The sequence below is a fragment of the Phaethon lepturus genome, unplaced genomic scaffold, assembly GCF_000687285.1.
Source record: "Phaethon lepturus isolate BGI_N335 unplaced genomic scaffold, ASM68728v1 scaffold4174, whole genome shotgun sequence".
NCBI lineage: Eukaryota > Metazoa > Chordata > Aves > Phaethontiformes > Phaethontidae > Phaethon > Phaethon lepturus.
Window position 1 is genome coordinate 86,168 of NW_010532528.1, and position 15,918 is coordinate 102,085.

General features: G+C 36.9%; 1 protein-coding gene across 1 annotated transcript in view; it reads left to right on the forward strand.

Annotated features, from left to right (window-relative positions):
- PCDH17 (protocadherin 17) overlaps positions 1-6,725 on the forward strand; it is a gene marked incomplete at its 5' end in the record, with an annotated part of 92,887 nt that extends 86,162 nt beyond the window's left edge. The window contains 1 exon segment of the mRNA XM_010284855.1: positions 5,268-6,725. Within this exon segment, the coding sequence (XP_010283157.1) occupies positions 5,268-5,950 (683 nt within the window).
- Positions 6,726-15,918: the final 9,193 nt, after the last annotated feature.

Below are 15,918 nucleotides of genomic sequence, written 5' to 3' on the forward strand. Positions count from 1 at the left end.
AGGGGATTGAGAGCAGCCCTGCTGAGAAGGACTTCGGGTACTGGTGAATGAAAAGCTGGACATAAGCAGGCAATGTGCGCTTGCAGCCCAGAAGGCCAACCATCTCCTGGGCTGTATCCAAAGAAGCGGGGTCAGCAGGTAGAGGGAGGTGATTCTGCCCCTCTACTCCGCTCTGGTAAGAACCCACCTGGAGTCTTGTGTCGAACCCTGGAGCCATCAGCACAGGAAAGACATATTGGAGTGGGTCCATAGGAGGGCCACACAAATGGTCCGAGTGATGGAACACCTCTCCTATGAGGACAGGCTGAGAGAGTTGGGGTTGTTGAACCTGGAGAAGAGAAGGCTCTAGGGAGACCTTATTGCAGCCTTTCAGTACTTAAAGGGGCTTAGAAGATAGATGGGGACAGACATTTTAGCAGGGCCTGTTGTGAAAGGACAAGGGGTAATGGCTTTAAACTAAAAACATGTAGATTTAGACTAGATAGAAGGAAGTAATTTTTCACAGTGAGGGTGGTGAAACACTGGCACAGGTTGCCTAGAGAGGTGGTAGATGCCCCATCCCTGGGAAACATTCCAGGTCAGGTTGGACGGGGCTCTGAGCAACCTGATCGAGTTGAAGATGCCCCTGCTCCTTGCAGAGGGATTGGACTAAGTGTCCTTTAAAGGTCCCTTCCAAATCAAACTATTCTATGATTCTATGGTATATGTTATACTAGATATATCTCTTTTACTTAGAGATTGATAGCAAACTTTTTATTTTTACTGGCAGTAATGAATAATGTAAATACTGTGTAAGAGTTATCCTCATAGCCAGTGTGCAATTTTGTTGTAACAAAATTAAGCTAATCTGTCTTGAAAATCTCAAAGTGTAGTTTGTGGCACAGTACTGAATACATTGTGTAGTTAGCTTATTTGTGGTGTCTGAGAACCTCTATTCTTTACCTTTCATTTAAAGTTTGTTCATTTCAATCTCAGTTCAGGGAATAACTTTAGTAAGTTTTTTTTAAACAAATACAGTTCAATCAAGTTTTAGAAGAAGAGACAGTGTCAAAATAGAATTTCTCAGTTGTATGTTTGATATGCATATATATGTTTTCAATGCAGATAGCAGAGAATGGTCTATAAATGTATGAACATCTGTTTAATGTGGTTTAGGGTAATATGACACAGAACTACTACCTGAAAGTCAGGAAGAGTTTCCCTTTTACAGATGGTCTGTGTTTTAATGAAATGAGCTATAATGTACTGAAATCTTCCCAGTTGTGTTCATTGATGGTCTCCCAGTACACTGTGAGCTGGGACACATTAAATATGATTAGGAAGTTTTACAGGAAGTGCTTTTTTTTTGTGTGTGTGTGAGAAAGAAAGGAGCAAAGAGTAGTCCTGCTTTGATGGAGAGAAAGCAAAGAGAAGTGTTGGTCCATTGATTGTGCAGTTCTGAATATTTTATGGTAGCTAACATGCAGCATGTTTTCATTTTCATCTTTGGCTAAAAAGGTACCAAAATCATTTACAAAAATTTGTAAGAAGGATAGTTAAGTTTACAAAATAAAACCATTAGTTGGAAAGCTGACTAATTGCTTAGGGAAACCTTTAAAAGTGCCAGAAAACTTTTACTCAACATTGTCATGAATTCCGTATGACAGAAAAATAATTTTCGATAAGGTTAGAGAAAATCTTAAACAAAACTCCTATTATTTCTCCTTACTATACAGGTCTATTTTTAAAGCTAGAGGCTGAGCTTGCCACAAACCTACTCCATAGGATTAGAGGGAAGAGAAGAAGAACAAAATTAATTAATAGCAAGCATTTTCAAAATATAAAGTTCTAGAATTAACATTGAAAGGATTGGGCTTGGGGCATTTTTTTGTTTATTTGTGCTGGATTCCTGTGACAAAATGTAATCAAACCTGGCTAGTATTAACTATTGTCCATCCCATGCTGAAACTTGGAACCTTCCTCTCCAATGCTCTTGCCCCATGTACCTTTTAAAATATATTGATTTGGTTTGTTTTGTGGAGTTTTATCTTTTCCTTGTTTTGAGAGAGAGAGAGTAGCAGTTTCACTTGGTTGTTTTATGCAGCAGCTGCTTGATGCTGTAGAAACTGGAAAACTAGATACAGAGAACTTTAGTGGAGGTCAATTAATGGGTGGAAGGAGGTGTATAGCAATGTCTTTTATTTGTATGGCTCATTGAGAGACAATTGTCACCACGTGTTGTCTCTATAGTTATACATACTAATGCCACCTCATTCAAGTGAAGTAAAATCAAACACCACAAACTTAAATCTCTCCCTTAAACTCTTCTCAGTTCTGTCACTGTGTTACAGTCCCAGGGTTGGGGTTGTCTCTAATTGTTATTGTACACTATAACCAGCATGCAGCTTATTTTTCCTTGGGGGTCATGGAATCATAGAATGGTTTGGATTGGAAGGAACCTTGCAAGATCATCTAGTCCAGCCCCTCTGCCATGGGCAGGAATATCTTTCACTAGGTCAGGTTGCTCAAAGCCCCATCAAACTTGACTTTGAGATCTTCCAATGATGGGGCACCTGCAACTTCTCTGGGAAACCTGTTCCAGTGTGTTACCACCCTCCTATTTAAGAGTTTCTTCCTCATGTACAGTTTAATTCTACCCTCTTTCAGTTTATGCAGCCCAGGATACAATTGGCTTCCTGGGCTGTGAGCGCACATTGATGGCTCATGTCCAAATTTTCATCCACCAGTACCCAGAAGTCCTTCTTGGCAGGGCTGCTCTCAATCCCTTCAGCCCCCAGTCTGTATTGATACAGGTGATTTCCCTGACCCAAGTGCAGGACCTTGCACTTGGCCTTGTGGAACTTCATGAGGTTCACATGGGCTCGCTCCTCAAGCCTGTCAAGGCCCCTCTGGATGGCATTCATTTCCTCCAGTGAATCAACTGCACCACGTGGCTTGGTATGATCTGCAAACTTGCTGAGGGTGCACTCAATCCCACTGTCTATGTCACTGGTGCAGATATTAAATAATGTTGGTCCAGTGTGGACCCTTGAAAGACACTGCTTGTTAAGCGTTTCCACTTGGACATTGAGCCATTGCCTGTAAGTTTTCACATGTGTCCATCCATCCTATTCCTTATCCATCTAACAGTCCATCTATAAAACCCATATCTCTCAAATTTAGCATATTGAAGATATGAAGAACATTGTGGGGGCTGTATCAAAGGCTTTACAAACGTCTGTGTAGATGACATCCATAGCTCTTCCCTTGTCCACTGATGCAGTCACGCCATTGTAGAAAGTCACTAGATTAACCAGACACAATCTGCCCTTGGTGAATCCATGTTGACTGTCTCTAATCACTCCCTGTCTTCTATATGTTTTCATATATCTTCCAGGAAGATCGGTTCCATAATCTTACCAGGCACAAAGGTGAGGCTAACTCACCTCTATAAATACTATACTTAGAGCCTTTCTGCTACATTCTTGTCTCAAAAATCATTTTGTGTTCTTGTCTCCCTATACCTCATCTCTCTTGGTTTTGATTTTTTTTTAGGGCTTACACCAGTCTTAAATTTTAAATTCTTCAAGGAAGGGAGCACATATACAGATTGACACGTTTTCACAGAACTGTATGATTAGCAAGTATCAGTTCTGAGTAAATTTTCTCCCCTAGATTTAAGTGATCATTGTGACATAACACAATTTTATTTCAATTTAAGTCACATCTATTCATGTCTTTTTAGAAATGTGAACAGCCAAAGCTGTTTACACTGTTGGACTCTCACAGATCACCTTTAGTGTTTCTTCTGTGTCAGTTTTCTGCAGTGCAACTGTCCATGAATCTGGTGGTGATATTACAAGATTACTAGAAATTTATTTTCTAATTTAGAAAGATGGCAATCATTTAAATTTCCTCTATCTTTGAGTCAACAAGTTTGTTCTGCTTTTCTGAAGACCTGCATGTCTGTGTGTATCTTTGTGTTTCATCCTTACATTTAAAGGTATACTCATATTTTTTTTCCAAGTGGAATTCCAGGCATTTTGTAACTACTAAATTCCTCAAATAAAATGAATATTTGAAACCAACTGCCCATTTTGTGGAAAAAAAAACACTTAATAGCTCAAGACCAGTGTACAGCTGATTGAAACCTAGAGAAGATTAAAATGATTTATTCTATCAGTATTGACTAGAGAGTACTCAGAAGAAGAAGAAAGCAACTTGGATCAGAGTTGTGTTTTTCTAAAAAAACAGATTTAACGTGTATTTCTGGAATTTTCCTTATCCCTGACATTGGTTAGAGTTGTGTACAATTATAAAATGGTAAATGGTGTCCCAAACATATTCTATTAGTGTAAAATGACAGACAGGTTAAGGTTTTTAAAGGAGAAAGTTTTTATGTCTTTGAATCGTAGAACAGGAGGTATCATAATTTATGTTCTAAAAACATAGTGAATAAAAAAATCGTATTTAACTATATTCCTTGAAAGGAATAAGAATATAGAAATACTATCTGAAAACTTTATCAGTTCAAATAGTGTGGTTTGTCATTCTTCCAAATAGTATGTATTGAGCAAATCCATTTTCACTTACTTGCACCAAAACAAAAAAGGGGAAAACTGATTACATGATCCATAGTCATGTCTAATAAAATTGCAGTATGCACTTTTTGACAAGCTTATACTTAATGCATACAGATGGAAAATTTTAGTTCTCTGTTCTCAGCAGGAAAAGTAGGCTTTTTAAGAAAACCTTTTTATTTTGTGACTGTCACACAACATAACAATTATAAATGAAATGGAGGTGACAAAAATGAAAAGCCAGCTTGCTGATTTTTATGAAGTGTTTGTATTTCCAGAAAGGCAGTCATTGCTCAGTTATTTGATTTGAAAAATTAATCCTGATAATGCCTTTTTAGTTCTTTAAGTACTGTTCACTCTTTTCTAGGATGAGTTTTACAGATCAAAGCCTAACAGATTTCTACAGCAGATTAATTTACAGATGAAGCTCAATTCCACTCAGAATGATTCTCTAATGACCCCTTTATACTTCCATTGGGCTGTGTGAATGCTTTAATATGTAAAGAACAGAGTTAAATAAATCTGTTGTCACAACTAACAGGTTTATGCAATCTTTCTGAAATATTTTAATTACAGCTTCTTCTTTTTCTCCATGATTAAGAGAACAGATGTCAAGTAAGCCCATCACGTGTTGATCATAACCTATCCATTAGTTTAAAGAAATCCACTTATAATTAGAGTTTTTTCTCTTTCTCCTTTGTTTTACAGAGCAAGAAGAATGTGTTAACTGCACAGATGAATGCAGAGTGCTTGGTCATTCTGACAGGTGTTGGATGCCACAGTTCCCTGCAGCCAGTCAGGCTGAGAATGCAGATTATCGCACAAATCTCTTTGTACCCACAGTTGAAGCTAATGTTGAGACTGAGACATATGAAACTGTGAATCCCACTGGGAAAAAGACTTTTTGTACATTTGGGAAAGACAAGAGAGAGCACACTATTCTCATTGCCAATGTTAAACCTTACTTAAAAGCCAAACGTGCCCTGAGTCCTCTGCTTCAGGAGGTTCCCTCAGCATCGAGCAGCCCAACCAAGACATGCATTGAGCCTTGCACCTCAACAAAAGGACCACTGGATGGTTGTGAAGTGAAATCAGGAGCCTTGGCTGAACCAAGCAGCCAGTACTTGTCAACTGACAGTCAGTATCTATCGCCTAGTAAACAGTCAAAAGACACTCCCTTCATTGCATCAGATCAGATGGCTAGGGCCTTTGCAGATGTGCATTCCCGAGTGAGCCGAGACTCGAGTGAGATGGACTCTGTTCTGGAGCAGTTAGACCGTTCAGCCCGGGATCTAGGCAGGGAGTCGGTGGATGCCGAGGAAGTTGTGAGAGAAATAGACAAGCTCTTGCAGGACTGTCGGGGAAGTGACCCTGTGGCCGTCAGAAAGTGAGGGGGAAAATAAGGACAGGCTGGCAGTTATGTTCCTCTTCTGCTGATTAAAAGTAAATAAATAAAGAAATCCCCTGGTTGTAACAGATTTGCAGGAATGAAGGAAGACCAATGCTGCTTTAAGGCTTTTAGTGAACATCTGAAGTGCCCACAAGTATGTTCTTTTCACTGCTCTTTCTTTTTGACAAATAACACTGGTTTCATTTTGACCAAACTTTCATTAGGACAGAGTCAAGTACAGAGTCAAGTACACTAAGAACAATACAAAAGAAGGAAAGACGGTGCCATTTTGACAATCTGATAGGAAGGTGTGTGAAAGGTGGAATGGAAATACGTCTGATACTTTAAGACTGTCCTCAATAGCTGATGCTGACTTTACTGTTTACGTATAAACCCCAACAAAAACAGGGTTGAATAATTCTGAACTGTGGTGGATTTCCAGCAGTCACCACAGGCTTCTACTGAAAGTCCTAAAAAGAGTTCTTGTAGTAGTCCAAGCGACACCAAACATTAACATTCATTTGTGGTAAACATTTATGTACAAAGTTACCTGCCACAAATATGAAAAAAAAAGAACAAGAAAACAAACAAAAAAACCCATTCCAGATCATTAGTCAACAAAACATATCCTGATCATTAGTAAAACACTTCATATCATATTAAGGTTAAATGTAAAATGATATAGTCCATCTTGTCCTGCACACACATAAGCTAATTCACTTAATAAAAAAAAAAAAAGATTTTAATATCTATTTAGCATTTTAGTGTCCAACAAAGCTATAAATAGCTAGTGGTAAGTTTTAAAATAAACGAAGTAAAACAAAGATTGAAAAAAAAAATAGTTACCTTTAAGGGTAATACACAAAAGAAGTTAATATTATTAACACTTTTTTATTCATTTATGGACACTAAAATAGCTCAGGAAAGTGAAAATGTCTTAGACATCCACAAAAATCACATGATCATTTAAATGTGCAAATGTAAGAAGATTCAGTGTGTTTACATCAAATGACATATTTTTATTGATTTATTGCAGATTCAGTGCATATGAGCCAAATTGTTGAGTGTATAAGAGCTATATTGTGTATTTTATTAAATTAATATATAGTTGTGTTGCAAAAATATTTGGGCTTATATTGTAAATGGCAAGTGTTGCCTCGGTAGCTGTCGAACTCTATGAGTTTTGTTTTTTCCTGCTTCCTTTTCCCCATGGATTGTGGGAAGCAGCGCCTCAGAGCAAAGTCTCTTGTTTAATGTATGGTCTACAAAGTACTGCAGTACATAATCTGTTCAAAATGTGTTTGAGTGAGCTGATGGAGCTAACTGAATGGCCTACAAATACATCCATCAGTTACGGTTATGTGCAAGTCCATGTAGAAGCTTCTATTGCAAACCCATGTTTAATAACAAAAATTACACTCGAACCAACATCTGGAACCTCTTTGTTTTTTTGTTTTCCAAACACATGCAGCCAGCCTGTTTAAACAGGGTGTTGAATGTAGGATATTTGACTGATTTCTTAAGAGATGCCACCATTTTCAAAGTTTTGCTATTAAGTTCATAGAGCTGAAAAACATGTCAGTGCCAATGTGGCATGGGCAGTACTTTATCTGATTATTTAGAATGTGCAGTTGGTTACTGCAGTTCTAGATATACATTGCTTATTTTGGGGGGTGTTTTTATTTGCTTTTCATTTGTTCTTGAAAGTATTTGCAGAATAACTTGGGATAGAGTTTCTACTTTTAGTATTTTTTCTAAGGGTGTTTTTATTGCGTTTGAAAAATTCAAAATTACCTTCAGATGAAAGTTAAAAAACAATTCACATTCAAAATGAACTGGCACAGAACATGAAGAAGCAGAAGAACAAAATATTTAGCTCATGATTTGTCCCTTCAGATATTCTGTTGGAAATACCACATTGTTTAAAAACGTTGTATTGGCTTTATTAATTTTAATCTATACTATACAAACATATAGGAAAGAGGTTGGCAATCTCAAATCTCACAAAGCCATAGTTTTCATCAATTCAAAAAAGAAAGTTGACCCAACAGCGTGTTTTGATGTTGAGACTGCTGTTAAATGGAGATTTTAGCTAGTCAGTCCTACAATGAATTGTCTTTGGGAGGCAACCATTCTGAGAGTTTACTTTTAGCTGCTCCTGTTAAAAAAGTCTACAATTACATGTAAAAAAAAAAGGAACTTGTACATGTTTTATAAAGCTACTCTCCATGTTTTGGACAATTTATGTATCTAAAATGTGGTGTTGTCTGTGTTATATATTTTTTTTTTTTTTTTCGGCCAGGAGACCTGAGATTGGTTTTGCTTGATAGCTTGATAGCTTGAAGTTCCATAGTGGAGAGGATTTCTTATTGTTTGATCAGTCTCTTATACGTATTTCCGTGGTGCCCATCACTTCAGTGTCTGTGCACCAAGTCTTTAGCTCTGCCAGTGAGATCCATTATTCAGCAAAATCTAAGTCAGTATGTAAATGCAGTCAAGTGATGGAGATTTGTGTATTTTATAAATGATTTTAACACTGAGTAACCAATTGTACAATTCATTGTATGTTTCTGAAGACATAAAACCACAACATTCTGAGAAAGGGCTGTGCCAATGTAAGAGGAATTTACCTTAAGGCTCTCTGTCACTAGTGATTTACTAGCTTTAGCTGTTTAACACATTATCTGTCTTTAGTAGTGATTATTTATTTACCACTCTGAGGTAATTCAGAATTCATGACTCACAGCTTTATAGAAGAGTTTAGGAAATCTTTCTTTTATTTAATTTGGCTTACAACTGCCTTGTGTTGTAGATCTCTGGAATACTGCTTCCAATAATGATATCCCAGGTTAAAAAATCTGTTTCACAATTTTGAACGGATACATAATGAGCCAATAAACCAGCAGATCTTACATAATGTGAGTTTTGCTGGTTCAGTCAAAATTAACATGATTGTGTGTGTAGGATGTATGACACAAAAAGAATTAAAAAAAAATTTTTTTCTCCGTGATATCTCTACTATCACCAGTGGAGAAAGAGGCAGCAACAAAAGATAAAGTTTGTGAGTTATTTCTCTTATTCCTTCCATACATGTTTTATAAGACTGAATGAAAATATCTGCTACGTAATTATAAAGAGAATGCCGGAGTCAAGGGAGACAAGTTAAGTAACTAACAAAATTGTACTGTACACTGTGAATAGCAAATAAAGTTTTCTATATCTTTTTTTTTATTAATGAAAGCCAGCAATTGGGAGTTTCTCAAACAATTGGCCAATCAAATCAGAACTCAGAATCAGAACTTTTTTTTCTGTTATTTTCTTGGCATATTTATCAGGAAAGAGATTCTCCTGAACAGTGGTTTGCCACTTGAGAATATAGGTTTCCCAGTCCAAGTCACCCCTAGAAGTCCAACATTGCTCATAGTGGAGCAAGATACATCATTCAAACAAACTTTCAAGCTGCTTGCTGTCCAATGGAAGGGAAATTGCTGAGGTCAAGAAGGAGTCTGAAGCCTAGCATAATATACACCCACTCATTGTTTAATTACTTTCTTTTGACATCAGGCAGTGATTGTTATTGCATTCATTCAAATGGGAGTTTTGGCTATCAAGATTTGTTGATTTGAAGTGTAATTGAAACCTGATTAAGGTTTTGACTTCTCTGGCCCAATTGTGATACAGGTTGGCATTCACATTTATCAGCCCCTGTCTCCCCATATGGCTCAAAGTTGCACCAATGAATGGTGAATGACACAAAAAACAAACAAAAGCAGCATACATTGTATGGATTATCTCAACCGCTATTGTTTAATGGCTGTGTTTAATGTGACCTATCTGGAAAATGAGGACTACGAATAAAAAGCAATTACTAATAGTGGTGTTGCCTGCTTTTGCATTCATTAACACAGAAGAAATGTGTTAAACACTGCATACCACAGGGAGCCTGATGGTAATTACTTTGGAAAAGCAACTTGTGGCAATGCGGCTGTTACAGCTAGTTATCAGTTTGCCAAAAAAATGACAGTTCCTGCTTCATTTATTAGAAATGTGTAACTGTTTTCTCTCAACAGGAAGGTGGTGAAGAGTTTTCATCAAGCTGGGTAGGTTTATCTTTTAAGCAGATGATGTGTTGAATCCCTACAGGCTGCTATTTGCTCACAGAAACATGGAGCTGAATAAAGGATAGTTTGGTTTAGTACACTGGTGTGAGTTCACCAAAAGCATTATAAATAAGTGTATAAGTTCTCAAAGATTGTCAGCCCACCATGAAAGATCAAAACTGCTTGAGTATACAAATGGAGGAAAAATATGAAGAATGTATAGAATTGGGTCATTTTGGGTTTTTTTAAATGTGTCTTTCCTAAAAGCCTGAGTAATAGAGGTAAATAATTTTATTCATGTTCGTGTAAACAATGTTACAAAATGCTGGGAAAAATATGACTAAGTTCTATGTCTGGTTGTTTGAGTTTGTCGTTCTAATTTAACACTTTTGTTAACTTCTTTTTTTGTTTATTTTTTGTTCTGTTTGAGCATCATGATCAATCCTTCAGCGTATGTGGCCCTTTCTGTCTGCTGTCTGACATGCCAAATAGTGTAAATCCTCCGCACTGGCTTTTTTTTGATTTTTAAGGGGGGTTGGTTTAGGGTTTTGTTTGTTTGTTTGGGTGTTGTGGTTTAACCCAACAGAGAGTTAAAACAACCATACATATAGCCATTTGTTCACCCCTCTGTCTGCAGTGGGATGGAGGAAAGAATCAGAAAAAAAAGGTGGAACTTGTGGGTTGAGATAAAGACAGTTTAATAGGACAGAAAAAAAAAAGAGATACTAATAATGATAAAAGAATATACAAAACAAGTGATGCACAGCACAACTGCTCACCACCTGCCGACTGATGTCCCATTAGCTCCTGAGCCACGGTGCCACCATGGCCAACTCCCCCAGTTTATATAGTGTGCATGATGTCATATGGTATGGAATATCCCTTTGGCCAGCCTGGGTCAACTGTCCTGGCTGTGCCCCCTCCCAGCTCCCCGTGCCCCCCCAGCCTGCTCACTGGCAGGCCAGCACGAGAAGCTGAACAGTCCTTGACTGCTCAGCTACCACCCAAAACATCAGCACGTTATCAACATTATTTTCATCCAAAACACAACATACAGCACTATACCAGCTATCAGGAAGAAATTAACTCTATCACAGCCAAAACCAGGCCATTGGGTTTTTTTACCAATAATTAAGTAAATAAGCATCACTTTTGACAACTAAATAGAATTTTAGTTTGTTCAGAATACTACAGGTAATATGAAGATATGTGCCGGTCCTGCAGGCAGAATTACCTTTTACCTATTGCATGTTCTCTCTGCCAGAAACAAAACCAGCCTGCATCTAATTAGCTGGCTATCCTAGGCACAGAAAACCCCCATTGTTTTCTTCCCTTTTCCCTGCTACATATATTTGTCTTTCTACAGGCTGAATTCCAAAATCTAGTAAGCCACTGTCTGTGCAGAGTCCTGCCAGAATGTACCTTATGCTGCTGAAGGCCTCATTGGACATGGGATGTTGCTGTCTTGCTGTCTTCAACTGTGTGTAATTCAGAGCTTGGCTGGATCCACAGTATATGTAGAACAAGTCATAAACCATCCTGGCTTTTCTTTACCCACAATACAGAGTCATTGATTTCTCATTTGGAAAGTGGCTAGTCTGTCAAACAGAGATTCTTAGATCTCCTTTAAGCCAACCACGTATAACTGCTTGAGGGTGTTCACTCATGGGATAAATACCCTATCCTTACTCTTTATTGAGTCTAAGACACGAAAGCAGCAGAAAGCTTATTTCTTCAGTTAGTAATGTTTCCCTAAAAATGAGATTTCTCCAGTAGAAAGAAGGGATGGCTCTCTGCTGTATGTATAGCTTGATTTGAAAGGTCACCTTAATATCAGTAGTGCATGCAGAAATGGAACGGGGAATTAATGAGCCATCTAAGAATTTTCTGAGATGTATATTCCATAATGCATATGTTATGATTCAGGGAAGAGAGCACAGCATCTTGGTTTATTTATTGCTGTTGGCTCCTGACAATGCCTGGCAAAAACATTTTGTTCAAGTTTTGGAGAAACTTTTTTCTCTGGCTGGGAGACCAATTCTTTTCTAATATATTTTTAATTTAATTTTTTTTCTAAATATATGCTGGTCAAATTATGAGCCCTTGTTAGTTTTAAAAATGAAAATAGTGTTCTGACATGGTTCCCACCTTTAGGTTACTTGGGCTAGAGATAATATCTTTTACTTGGATGAGACTCCAAAATGTCCATAAACATTCTGCAATTTATCTTGGTAAGAAGCAAGAGTATAGACATGGCTTGAAACATAGATTATTGGACAACAGATTTAGATTTTGACCTATTGAGTAATGGAATAATTAAATTCCCATTTCTGAAAATATATTGTATTTAGTGCCTTGAACACTGAATCTATGGATATCTTATTGAAGTGCACCTTCTACTAAACTGTGCTAGAGAACTAGGGGATCAGTCAGTTATCCTTAACTTTTTCCAAGTCAAAACCAACACTGAAGTTGCACCTGGAAACCAGTTGATTCCTAGTGCAGTACAGAAAACATATTTGTAATATGTTTGCAAGAATAAATACTCCTTAACAAATTTGCAATTACATTTTGTAATAGCTGCAAATTTTCCATCATTTTAGGAGCAATCACATACAGAACTCTTTTCAGTGGTTTGATTTGAAAGTGATAAAAAATGGATTACTATTACATCAGCATTAAAATGGAAACACCATAGCTGTCTGACCATCAGAAAATGACATTTAGCTATTTCTGTTATTACTGTCTGTAGGAAATTGTTCTATGCATCTATTTTTTTAACCCTTTTACTTCAGGCATCTTTTATGATGCTACATGCTATAATGATTTCTGCAAGTGCCCCTTTTATTAGTCACCACTCCTTTCTGTTCATATGTCTGTTTAAAATACTCTACATTGCAAATTTATCTATCTCATGTGGAGAATTTAAAGCAGATTCCTCATCTGTCTTCAAAGATGTTTCACACCGCATACCATACAATTTTAAAAAAATAATCATAGTATTTGTAGATAAGATCTCCATTTATTTCTTATAATTCTCTGTTTTAAAATTTGATCATATGAAAGATGCTAAAATATATTAAAACAATATTTTACTTTCCAGATAAAACACTTATCTTTTTATGAATAAATTCTTCATTTGCTATTGTGAGTTCAGTGGGAGATCCTGTTAAGAGGAGTATCACACTTAGTAAACTAGTTATCTCTAAATCAGGATGGTTCTCCTTGATATCTAAACAAATAGCTATTTAATTTTCCGTGAAAATTATACCTTTTTAGATTTTTTTTTACTGAAATTATGAGAAAAAATAACCTGATATGTATATTCTGGATAACTAACAAATGCATTTAATACATTCTAACTATAATATAGTTCATAACAATGTATTTCATTATGAGTACATGTTTAGGGACTTAGACCACATGAGAAATTATATTTACTCTGAATATCCTTTGAATTTCTATGTTTAAAGCCATATTGGATATAGGGATGATTTTCTATTCCCTTGTGTGTCATGCTAAATTGAGAACAAAATGAATATAAGCCACTGCTATATCATTTAATAAGGATTTGTATAGCACCAAGTGAATATAGTAAATATAGAAGAAAAGAATACATGTGGAACTATTTTAATAACATTAGAGTACCATTGTTCTATAAAAGGTTTAGAATAGTGATTAGCAACGGTTAATACGCCTTTATCATTGACCACAAGATAAGCTTCTTAAAAACATTGAGGCTTTGCCTCAGTTCAAAGCCTGTAGTAGTGGAAAGTTCCAGAATAAAAATGCTGTCCGGACTCTGGGCTTCTTTCATGTTATCTTCTTCTGGAAGAGACTCCAGAGGCTGGTAATTATGCTTCCGTAACAACTTTTGCACTTCCAAGCATTAGTGTAAGCAAGTGAACCGAACTCCCTGGTATACACCAACTCTCTGACACTCAGTGCTCCAGTGCTACCTTAGCACAACCTATTTAGCTGACTTGTTTAAGGATGCATATGGAGAGAAAGTGGATTTGTTTAGTTGACTTAATCTTTTGGCACATGTCAAAGTAAGACACTGAAATCCTTTAAAAGGAAAAGAACAACTACTTTTTGAAAAAGTAACAGTCTTTGAAACGTAGTCTCTAAAACCCCCTCAAAAAACATGAAAAATGACAAATATAACCTTGTTCACGGACACTTTTTCCTCCACAACCAGTTGAGTAAAGCCATTGATGACTACAAATACACCACCATTCTTTTCCAAATACACCTGTTTCAGTGGACTAAAGTAGGAGAGAGGAATGGAAGGTCTTGAAACCCAGGTAAAGCCTGTAGAATGCTACTAAGTAAATTCAGAGCTTTAATTTCTAAAGAAATCACTTTTTTAAAAAGGTTCATTCTCCAGCACTTTAATAATAATCTTTTCTGTACTGTTAAGACTTAAAACCACTGCAACTGCAAGTTATTGTAGTTGGAGGCAGAAAACAAGATAGAAGAGGAATGAGAATATGATGCTTTGGGCAGACTCTCAGTTCCTATTATTTCTTATGCCTTTAGCAGAGGTGAAATGTCAGGGAACCACCATATTACTGCAACGGTACGAGAAGCAGGAACAATTGGAGGACATTTGAATCAAGTGCTTTTGTTCAAAAAGCTTTCATGGAGATTTGCCAAGCTTACTGTGGGATCAGGAATGTAAACCTGAGACAGCTCTGCTGATAACCAGTAATTCCCCTAGTCTAAGGTGCTGTTCACATCACCTCCTGCCTGGAAGAAATTCAAGCTTTTATGGGCAATGACAACACTCCACTGTGAGAAACCACCAGGTGCTGCTGCCAAATCTTGAATCCCGTAGCTCCTTGTAAGTGGATGCCAGCTCTCCACATTCACTTTCTTTATTTCCTTCATCCTGAGTGTTTGTAAGGCATACTAGAAAATTCTAGTCCACATTTCCAAGCCTTGAAGGGTGGTCTGGAGAAAGACCAATACTGTACTGTTGTTCAATGCATGTGTTGGTTAACACAGAATGCATTTTTGCAGCCAGAAAAAATTCATTTAGACATGTATTTGAAGACTGACCTGTTTGCTCAGTTTGGGGTTTTCTTTAATTATTATTTTTGTTTAATTTTATAAATAATCCAGAAAATCTTAAACATTGATGAAGCTAAAAGCATGCTCATTTTTAACAGCAGCATAAATATTAATCACAATCACCAATACAGACTGAGGATTTTATTTGGAATAACATGCACAACTATGCAACAATTATGTAAAAATGGAAGTTATTATGAGCTGTAATTAATATACTGTGTTACCAGCCAACTCAAAGCACTTTGCTCAGCATCCTTAGCTTTAAAGACTGCATCAGAGCAGTGGTAAAATAAATACTAGTTTCAGTATAGCACATCAGCAGCACTAGGATTTCTCTTCTCATGGTGACTAGCGTTACCATCTACATCATGTGTTGCAGACTTGTTGGATTTTATTTGTGCTGGAATCTTGCTATTTAAAAAGAAAAAAGAAAAAAAGCAGTATAATTGCTGATTTACTACCACTGCTTAATCTAATTCAGTTCTTAATGGTGCATTTGCATAGCAGAATTTGCATTTTATTTCACAGAAAATGTTATGACTCCACCTGCCTTAGTTCAGATAATGTATCAGAAAAGGGAAACAATGGTACAAGCAAAGGAGTGACAAATCACTTACCTTTACTGAAACAGTTTGATTATTGAAGGGGAAGGCAGTACAGGTGTACCATCTTCGCAGGTGAACAAAAAGTGCAGCAATGCCCCCACCTCTCTCAGTTCCGTCCCTCAGTTTCCGTTTTATTGGGTTTCCGCAGCTCAGAAGAAGTAATTTTCAAATGTGCTGCTATCACATGC